Source organism: Trichomycterus rosablanca, chromosome 27, assembly GCF_030014385.1.
Source record: "Trichomycterus rosablanca isolate fTriRos1 chromosome 27, fTriRos1.hap1, whole genome shotgun sequence".
NCBI classification, from domain to species: domain Eukaryota; kingdom Metazoa; phylum Chordata; class Actinopteri; order Siluriformes; family Trichomycteridae; genus Trichomycterus; species Trichomycterus rosablanca.
Genome location: NC_086014.1, coordinates 10,576,082 through 10,586,879, shown reverse-complemented (window position 1 = coordinate 10,586,879; position 10,798 = coordinate 10,576,082). Strand labels below are relative to the sequence as shown.

Below are 10,798 nucleotides of genomic sequence, written 5' to 3'. Positions count from 1 at the left end.
GGGTCTTGGGTTAAGACTAGCTAAAGAGCTATAAAATAAAAGACCTAAATGTAGAAATCCTGTTTAATCACTAGTAAAATGTCAAGTAGTAGCTTAAAAAAGGTGTCTGAGAATATGTGCCTGATTAATCAAGAAATCTGCTGGTCAAAAAGTGATCTAGAAGTGAAGACGGCTTGTCCAAGGGTGGAGGGGATTCCTTATAACTGCAGCGATCGCGACCTCTGCTGGCTGATCTATGGCACTTGCACAATGAGACGGGGGATAATGGAGTTCAGTGCGTGACTCTCCGTGTGCTACTTACCACATGCAGGTGAGAAGAAGTGGTCAGCTACTGCACGTGTCAGAGGGGGTGTGTTTAACATGAAGCAAACATTTAAGGGAAATACAAATCCATACAACCACCTACTGGTATTCTGGTATACTGGTCTGCCACCTATACTGGTATACCTCATCAAACATTTCATTAATAATGAAGGAAGGATCATTTTATTCCTGAAAATACACTCGAAAAGTCATAGTACACAGTCAAGTTATCACATATATCTATATTTATAACCGCTTATAAGGTCTGAATGTATCTGGGTCAGGTGGACTAAGTGCTTTTTCTGTACACAGCAACAAGTGAGTTTCAGCATCTTTAATTCATTAAAGGTAAATCTTAATCATTTCCCGTTTAAAGTGCTTAGACATACAGTTCATTTGGGTGAGCACATCAATGAATCGATCTGGAATAAATAGAATTTAAGAACATAAAATCGTGGAACTCAATTCATTGCACATCGCCACTTGGCGCATTTTAAGAAACATCATCATTATCATATTATTATTATACACATAAAGAACAGTTCATTTCTTCTGCTTTACCAGCTTGCCAGATCCCAGATCCCAGGTCCAGTTAAAAGAAAAGTCCCCTTTAACGCGTCCGTTTCAGCAGAACTCGATTTGGAAAGCTTGCACGTTCGCAGCCCTTGGAGAGTTTAACGCTCACATAACACAAGTTCTCCTCTGAAAGCATTCCTGGGGTAGATCTTTTGGTTTTGGTGTATGCAAAGTCCAGGATGCTGTGGATTAAGGTGGCAGGAGAGGTGGTTTAAAAGTGCATGTTCCTGTGCAGTGGCGTGGAGTGAGCATCTTGCAGGAGAAATGGTGTAAAGCGTCGTGAGCTTCTGGGGAAAAAGAGCATTTAGTGCTATGTACTGAACAAGAAGAGTGGATCAGATACAAGGGCAGAGACATGAATTGAACACTGAGCACTGGGGAAAGGAAGGGGGGTCTACTGGGGGGGGTTCCTGCCATTCACTGCTGATGGGAACACTGACGGATCCTAATATTAAGCAAAGCCGGTCAATGGGATATGTTTGTTTATAATCAGGGGAGCATTTTGAGCACTTTAGAACTTCTTCCTGCCTGAGGGTCAGTAAGAAATAGGACCGTCCCTGTTCTTTAGGGGCATTAAAATGTTATACGCAAAGAAAACCCACATCCAAAAAAGCTGGGACAATATGGACAGTATGGACGGTATGAACCCAAGATATTTCATGGTTTGTCAGGTCAACATCATTTCATTTGTTCATACATCCATTCCTGCAACACATTCCAAATAAGTTGGGACAGTAAAGCATGCCTGACCACAGTACACATTTCCACTGTGTAATGGTCCATCCTAGATGCCTCTGAGCCCAGAAAACTTGACACCTATTCTTCTGTGTTTAACATAAGGCTTGTTTTAAGTGGCATTTGTGTATGTAACTCTGTATTGTAGTGCTTGACAAAGGTTTGCCAAAGTAATCCCATGTGGTTATATCAACTATTGTTGAGTGACGGTTCCTGATGCAGTGCCGTCTAAGTGTTCAGCTTAGGCTTACAGACTGAAATTCCTCCCGATTCCTTGAATCGTTTAATGATATTATGCACTGTAGATGGAGGAACAGGCTAATCCTTTCCAATCTTTCTTTAAGCAAGATTGTTTTTAAACGTTTTAATTATTTTCTCAAGCATTTGTTGACAGCTGAAGATCCTCTGATCATCTTTGCTCATCAAAGACTTTCCTAGATGCTGCTTTTGTAACAAACCATGATTACAATCACCTGTTGACGTCACCTGTTTGGAATCACATCATTTTTTAGTTTTTTCACCTCATTACTAGCCCTAAAGTCCCAACTTTTTTTGGAATGTGTTGCAGGCCTGAAATGCAGAAGTGGATGTATATTAAGAAATGAAATTAAGTTGATCAGACAAAACATGAAAGATCTTGGGTTCATAGTGCCTGCACTATTATATTATTCCAACTGATATGGGTTTCAGATTGCCAAATTACTCGAGATGCAAATAATGCTTGAACTTGTCTAAATTTAGTGTTTTGAAATGGGCTTTGCAAAATGTGCTACTGTAGAATAAAGCGCAGCATATCAAGTATTTTTACAACACTTTAATACACTACATAGACACTATTTAGCCTATATCTAAATACTGTAAAACACACCCTGTACGTTGTTCCATGATCTTTTTAGTAAAGCATAACCAGCAACTGTAACTGAAAAGTAGCACTTGCATATTTATTTATTCCATTTTTTAAACAATTATTTTCATTTGATGGTTGGTTTGGGGTGTCCAGTTATGGCCACTGAGCTGTTTGCTATTGGGTTATAATAGAAATTACCTTTTAGCTTCTGTTGAATTGCATAACGAGCCTTTCTCTCTTGATCCAACTCGTTGCACAAAGTGTCTAAAATAACAAAGCAAAGATGAATAAGAGCAAAGAAAAATTTTAGAAGTATAAAATATGCAGATCAGAATTTTGGGGGGAATGAGGTTGATGGTTCGAAAGATTGTTAGGAGTGTTATTTACAGGGTCATTATTGGGAGCTCTAAATAATATTATATATATTATAAATAATACGTTTGTCCTCTCGACTTACTATCCCAGCTTTTCAATGGGTGCAAGGCACACAGTAACACCCTGGACGGCGCGACACACACCCATTCACCTATAGGGCAATTCAGTCTACAATTAACCAGATTGCATGTTTTTGGACTGTGGGAGGAAACCACACAGGGAGACACAGGGAGAACATGCAAACTCCACACAGAAAGGACCCGGACCGCCTTGCCTTGTGATCGAACCCAGGACCTTCTTGCTGTGAGGCAACAGTGCTACCCACCGAGCCACCGTGCCACCCTCGACCTACTTTAACTTAAAATAAAAATAAGTGTGTGTATACCTAATGAAGTATCAGGCTGCCTGGGTATAAAAATAAAGAACATGGATTTGAGGCTTGGTGTGAGTGACGTTGGCATGTGGGCACACACGCGCACGCACACACACACACACACACACACACAAATGCTGCTATTTAATGCTTAAGTTGTTGATATGGGTTAATTGTGGTTCCAATCCCAACACATTTGATTCATGAATTAACTATTAGAAGTACTTGTGAGGAAAGATTGAAAGCTTTTAAACTAATATTAGTAAGTAAATATATTTTTTTATTGTATGTATTATGTGTTATTTCATTTAAGATCCTAGAATTGCAAACAGAATTGTCCTGGTTGGCTTTTAATCTTTTACAGCCTTCATCATTTGCCCTAAATTAGACAAATTCGGGACGTAATTAAAATATGCAAGTGTCACTTTTGTAACTTCCCGAGCATAACTTTTTCTTCTAACTTCACTGCTTACCCCTGACTATCTGCAGCTGCTGCACCATCTCCTCTCGATAGGACAGCTCCCTCTTCATCTGGTCCTGGAAATTATCTGGTAAGATGAACATGCACTGTCACTGCTGCAAATTCTGCACTAAGCACTCCATTAGCTAAACATCTGCATCCCTATACAGAACTATTCAGATATACAGTATACTGCAGATCTAAAGTACCTTTTAAATTCTGAAACTCTCGTTCCATTTTCTTCCTCAGCTCCATTTGCTCCACCAGCTGTTTTTGCAACTCTTCTATCAGAAAAGCAGAAATAATCCAGCATTAATTCATTAATAAAGCAGCAGCAGGAGTGCCACAGCAATAACCCACGGAAAAAGAACAAACCAGGGTTAGATGTTATAATTAAAAGCAAGCTTTTTAGCGCATTTAGCGCATTAGGAAATGATCAGTTAGTACATGCAGAATAAGCGGGTGTAGCCGCCGGCTGTGTGCGGCTCTGCTAATGCAGCTGCTCTCAAACTCTTCAAGGGCGTTTCGGGATAATGAACACTGCATTCATTTTCTCTCTTTTGTTTAAAAATAACGCGAAATTTATAGTCTTTTTATAAAGAAATCCACCCTGGGACATGAAGCAGACGTATGTGAGCACTGAATAACAATGTGAAGCCAAACGTTTACTTTTAGACATATCCAGAGTTGGTTTTTGTGAGGAGTAAATATTGTGGTTTATTTCTGATTGCATATTTCTTATTGTACTTTTTAGCACGTCATGATCCCAATGACACACATTATATATTTATGCAAAACATTTAATTTACTATATATTATCAAATTAAATAAATGATGCGTCAAGGTAAACATTTTTTTTGATGCACATTGATTTGGATAAATTATTAATATGACACCTTTTTAATTGATAAAACAAATGAGCAATAATTAAATAAATAATAATAAATCAGTCTGCTTTGGCATTACATGTGTTTAATACTTAATATTTGTTTTCTTGGGTGTTGTTACATTTTTACATTTTAATGGTGATTTGCTGTGCTTTTAAATCACATTCAAATCTCATAAACGTTGAGATTTCATTTCTGCATCATAACATTGTTTCTAACGAATGTTATTTATTATTAATCAACGTGGATTTACAACGTAAAAACAACATTTAAAAAATTGCCAAACACCTAATATAGTAACTTCCAGTTGTAACTACAATTTACAGTAAGGTGAGGTCTGAAAAAATATTTTATATCACACCAATAAACATGCCTTTAATAATTTGAATAATAGCAATAATAATAATAATTATTATAATAATTATAATAATTATAATAATAACTTTGTTAAACATCCTGGCTGACGTCACAATAAGACCCTAAACAGACACACTTATTAAAAGGCGTTTTATTGCTGCTATGCGAATAAATTATTAGCTAGTTAAAAAAACAGGACCCTTAATATTGCATCCTGTGTTTTAAAACAGCTGCTTAATTGTTTTATATTTATTTTTTATATAAAATATATTTTGTATAAATTTATTACATACAATTACTAATTTGTTAAAACAATTTAGAAAATTAAAAATATTTTCTTTTCTTTTTTAAATGTAATTTTACTAATTTTATTTTAAATATAAGTTGTCCTTAAACCTATAAATCGTTCAAAGCGCAGTAAAATCTTGTTGTGAGCTTATAATAAAAATAAAAATAACAATATTCCATTAAAATAGAAGATTTTTACCTTTCGCCATGTGCTCGATGTCTTTTTCTACCAGGTGAAATCTACTGTTAGTCCTCAGAGCCCCTTCAACTGGTAAAAAAAAAAAAAAGAAAGAGAGAGAGAATAGCATAATTTAGATTTAAAATATTCAGAGATATTAATTCAGGGATCAGAGACTGTAATTTAAATACATTAAAGTGAAATTCAGATGAAATAAAATAAGCAGGTAGATCCACTCACTCTCAGCTTCTTTACAAACGCTTAATCTGTCCAGCTGGGATTTTTGGGATTCCCATTCCTCCTCAAGCAAAGAATGACTGGATTTATTTAAATCTAGTGGGAAAATTAATATATGATACATAAAGATCACAAAATATGGAGCATATTTATTAGAACATGAAACTCCCTGATGATAAAGTAGAATAAAAGAACAGAAACCACCAACAATCAGGACAATAAAATAAAAAGGAAATATTTGGATAATATTTACCATGTGCTTCACTGGGTCGAGGATATTTGGGCACTGAAAGCGGTGGTGAGTTCAATGAGACCCTGGCGTCCTTTTCAGCCGCACACACCTGCCAAAATCACAAACAAAAGCCTCCTAAATTGTGCGCAATCTTCTCATTTTCTCAAAGCAGAGGTGCAGCTTATCATTAAAGCGCAAATCCACAAACGATCCTGTAATATCAGGCTTCGCATTAAAGCAAATTGCTCATACTGAAAGTTAAAGTGGAAGAGTGGAAATGACAGGGTGAGTAATTTACTCTCATCTCCCAGAGGAGTCTTTCCACAAACACGTTCCTGCCCGCCGGCCAAATCAATTACATCTGGTCATTTCTTTTCAACTTTCAATTTAGCGCAATTACAACTGCGCCTGTTATTTTCATTTCTGAACACGTGTTCAACACAGACAGCAGATCCTATCCTATAATATTCTTAAATAAGATTATTCAGTCTGTTCTGAATAAACAGTGTTAACCAGACACATTTAAAATGGTTTCATATTGAAATAATATAAAAAGAATTCATTTTTTAATCAGGTTTATACTTAAAAAATATGTAAATGTTAAGTAGGCCTATATAATTTCATTTTCTACCAAATTAGATTAACAGTCATAAACTCACAATTTAATTTAACATGTTTAAAATAGGCACCAAAAAAACAAAAAACAATAAAACGTAATAATTTATATATTTATATAATATATAATGTATTAGAAAATTATTAAAATAAAATAATTACTTTTAGATAAAATATATTTTTACATTTTAAATATATACATACATTTTTACATATTAATATATATATATATATATATATATATATATATATATATATATATATATATATATATATATATATATTTACCATATATAATATATTTAAACTATATTTAAATAAAACTAAGTTGTTGTTTTTTACAGATATAAAACAATGCAGAATTATTTTTTCTTTTTTCCAACATAAAAATACGTGATAATCAAATATGCAGAAAACGAAACAGACTAAATTGTTGTTTATTAAGCAGTATTATATTTATATAAAAATATATTAATAAATATTAGACTAAAATCTCCTTTTAGAGACACGTTAGAGGCACAAATTAGAGGCACAGTATTTTTTTAATATTCTGCCTCTAAACAGAAATTAAGATGTATTTATTAAGATTAAAAAAAAAAGCAGATTGACCAATATTTATTTATTTTTTAAGCAAAACTATCAAATATAATGTCAGTATTTAATGGCCACATAAAGTCCCAGACTATTGGTTTGGTTTATTTCATTTAATACACTTTATGTAATGTAATGTAATGTAATGTAATGTAATGTAATGTAATGTAATGTAATATAAAATAATATAATATAGTAGACTGAGAAAATGCATGTGTTTATATTAACATATTATTTTTTATAAAATATATATATATATATAATATTTAAATATGGATTAGGTCAATGTTTTTTAGGAAATCTAAAACCCTAAATTAAATTTTCTCCCCTGTTTTATACTCACATCATAAGTCGGTGTGTCGTTACATTTTGGCTCTCGTTCTTTAACCCTCTCTTGTTCCGTCTCTGAGACTCTGTCCTGCTCATCTCTGCTCTCCATCAGTTCCTCATGTCCAGTTCGGGACAGGATGTGTCTGACTGGACTTTGTCTGTCCTCTACAGACAGCTGGACAGAGTCATCATCGTCTTCGTGTGTATCTCTGCCGGACTCCACGTCCACCTCTGCTGCGCTGTCCACCCCTGGAGAGACGGATCTGTAACTGGAGGTATCACTGGCTAAATCCGGGGACAGGTGTCCAGCTCGTGGGGGTGGGTACGTGTCCCGGTTGTTGTACAGCTTTGCTATGCTTTCGGCGTCCTTAATGACGGGTCTGAATGCCGATACGTGGCTTGAATGTCCCTCACTGGACCTCATTTCATCCGCAGATTTGTCCTCAAGTGACAGTGGACTGTCTCTTGGAGTGCTGCTGCCTGCACGGTCGTGGTCAGTGACATCTGTCTCAGTCTGGCGTGTCCCAGGGAGCTCGTGTGGTTTTGGGGGTGCATGGTAGGGTGGCAGGGTGGGCCAGAAAACAGGAAAAGATGGGTACAGGCTGTCTTTCGTGCCAGGCCAAAACACACCAGGGATCTTATTTTGCTCAGTAATGTTGTCATCCTTTTTTTGACACAAACCAAACGGAGGAAAGCCATACGGGTGCGGGAAGAGGGGTGGAGGGATTTTTTGGAGCATGCTAAACCCTTTGCTGGGGACTGGGATAACGGGGTAATTGCGCGCGCCCTCATTGCAGCGTGCGCTTTTGTGCGGGATCTCGTGCGTCACCGGTCTCTGGACTTGCGCTTTCACTGTGGATGGTATCTCGCACCCACTTCCAGGCATGGTCCTCTTTCTGCTGCCACCATTAAACATTGCTTTGACATCTTCCCACGCGTGGGCTATGTCATCAGACTCGCGCTTCTCCGCGAGTTTTAAATGGCGCCTCCACGAGTTGAAATTGGCCGCGTCCGGTTGGGTGTATTTGGACTCTGGGGTGCGGTGTGAATGGAAGATGAACTTGTTGGGTGAGAAGTACATACTACAGTAGACGCACTTGATGCATTTGGCACGGGAGCTGTTATACCTGGCAGGGATGAAGTTACCCCTGCTGCCCCAGGCGCACTCATGCGACACGTCGAAGGCGAAGTTCTCGGGTAGTTTAGGAGGGCTGTGCGCACCCAGGAACGACTTGCAGAGCCTCTCGGCCTCCCGTTTGGTGATCATGCCACAGCGGCGGGAGGAGATGGGCATGGCACCGGCGCGCCTCAGGATCTCCAGCTGTACCGGGGTGCACTGCACGCACGTGATACCCAGAGCCACGCGCCGGTTGTGAATTTCATTATAGCTGTAGCTCTTCAGGAGGGTGTTAGAGATCTGGGCCAGACACAGACGCTCCTGACCGTCTATAACCAAAGACACGATGGGCACCCCGTACAGAGAGGTCTCGCTCACTTGGTTGGGTTTCATAGAGGAGCTGCTGCTGCTGCTACTGCTGCTGGAGAATGGAGACATGGTCCGTTTAGAATGAGGGGAGGAACCGGAATCCGGACCAGGGGGCAGCGAGGCAGCTATTGGCTCCATCTCCTGCTGTAAATCTGTACACATTACAAGCACAAGTTAGCAACAAAATATGTACACAAAAATAGAAATGATAATTCTCCTTTTAATTAGTCCTTACCACTATATACACTCCACTATATAGACTTATACACTACACACTAATTAAAGGCAAAGATACACATTAATTATAATATGATAGAAATTATTTATATTTTATAAACAATAGCTTTTTATCATGAATATTTACATCACATGATAAGAAACCACAATGATTCTTAGGTGTAAACTTTCCTGGTATGTATGGCTGCTATACAAAGTTTTGTAGGGAAAATTACATTTTGGACAAATGTTTAGCAAATTATTATTATTATCAAAAGTAGAAACAACATAAGAACAAAAGTAGAAACAATATAAGAACAATAACAACAACAATAATAATTATTATTATATTATTATTGTTATTATTATTAGCAAAAGTAGAAACAGTATAATAATAATTATTATTATTATTTATATTATTATTAGCAAAAGAAGAAACAGTAAGAATAAAAACAATATTAGATATTAGATAGATAGATAGATACTTTATTGATCCCGAAGGAAATTAGAGGAAATTAAAATAATTAAAAAAGGAAATTAAAATAATTAATTATTAACTGTTATTATTATTATTGTTGTTATTTATATTATTATTATTATTAGCAAAGAAACAATATAAGTATAATAACAATCATAAATATTATTATTATTATTATTACATTCATTCGTGTAATTAATACAGTTTTTCAGTCAAATACTGACACCATAATAATCCTTTAAAACTCAAATATGAAATCTAAGTATTAGAAACAGCATATATTATAAATAAATGTTTTTATTTTAGTTTTAAAATGCTGCTTTTTTTGCTAAAATAATGAGAACAGCAAATAATTGATAATAAATGATATTACGGTTATTTCATGTCTATGAAGCCTAAAAGCAAAAGTGCGCAAAACCAGGCAAAAATGTGGCCTGTACACATGAAACCTGTAAATTCTTAATAGACATAATAGACTCATTTTAAATTGTATTTCTAGATTTCAGGTTGCTGGGTTAAATAAGGGCATAATGTAGCCCAGGCATAGTGGACTGTGTGAAACTCCAAAGTTACGCAAAGGCCTTAAAGGTACTGAAAGTACATTTACTGAAAGGCCTATAACACATAGCTTACAACACTAATGATCATAGAAGAAAAGATTTCTGTTTATGGCCATGAAGGCAAATACATTATTTAGCAATAAAATAATCCAGCCTAAATAAAACATAAACAATAAAAATGCTATATGAGCTGTTTTAAAAACCGCATACATGTGCGTATTAAAACAGCCACTAGTACATTTAAATCCTGACTATTAACATGAAATACAGCTACAGTGTAAAAATCTAATTATCAAAGCAGAAGCAAATCAGATAAGAAATAAAAAACACCCACCTTTTGTAAAACGAAAGAATAACTCTGCGCCAATGTATTACGCACAGCACCACGATATCCCACATAAAGGATAAACGTCCTCCAGATGCCCAAAAAGCGCACTGACACGAGCGCAACACTCTCTCCCTCTTCTACCCTCTCTCTTTCTCTCTCTCTCTTTCTCAGTGAAGGATAAACACCACTATCCAGCTATCCACAGAGTAGTCTGGGACACTTTTTGTCACGCTGAATGAAACAAGCAAGCAAAATAAGAACAGGACACACCCACTGAGACACGCGTAGAGTTAACCCTTTAACAGCCAGGATACACACACACACACACACACACACACACACACTG

The 10,798-nt window shown here is 36.4% G+C and overlaps 1 protein-coding gene across 2 annotated transcripts; it reads right to left on the bottom strand.

Annotated features, from left to right (window-relative positions):
• Positions 1 to 470: 470 nt before the first annotated feature.
• On the bottom strand, positions 471 to 10,542 carry skor1a (SKI family transcriptional corepressor 1a). Of its 2 annotated transcripts, XM_062989796.1 has the most exons (9): positions 10,459 to 10,542; positions 7,398 to 9,022; positions 5,870 to 5,957; positions 5,620 to 5,712; positions 5,401 to 5,469; positions 3,879 to 3,953; positions 3,683 to 3,757; positions 2,660 to 2,725; positions 471 to 1,163 (listed from the first exon to the last, which is right to left on the bottom strand). In XM_062989796.1, exons 2-9 carry the CDS (start codon positions 9,006 to 9,008, stop codon positions 1,069 to 1,071), a joined length of 2,172 nt encoding a protein of 723 aa, XP_062845866.1. In that variant the 5' UTR covers positions 9,009 to 9,022; positions 10,459 to 10,542; the 3' UTR covers positions 471 to 1,068. The 2 variants fall into 2 exon arrangements, with proteins under 2 accessions (XP_062845866.1, XP_062845867.1); XM_062989797.1 differs by lacking the exon at positions 2,660 to 2,725 and having other exon boundaries at positions 471 to 1,166.
• Between the last annotated feature and the right edge of the window lie 256 nt (positions 10,543 to 10,798).

Coding starts and splice junctions, on each gene's coding strand:
- skor1a (XM_062989796.1), bottom strand. CDS start 9,008: ATGGAGCCAATAGCTGCCTCGCTGCCCCCTGGTCCGGATTCCGGTTCC. Junction 5,713..5,869: donor TCGACCCAGTGAAGCACATG/GTAAATATTATC, acceptor TTTTCCCACTAG/ATTTAAATAAATCCAGTCAT. Junction 3,954..5,400: donor CATCGAGCACATGGCGAAAG/GTAAAAATCTTC, acceptor CTTTTCTGATAG/AAGAGTTGCAAAAACAGCTG.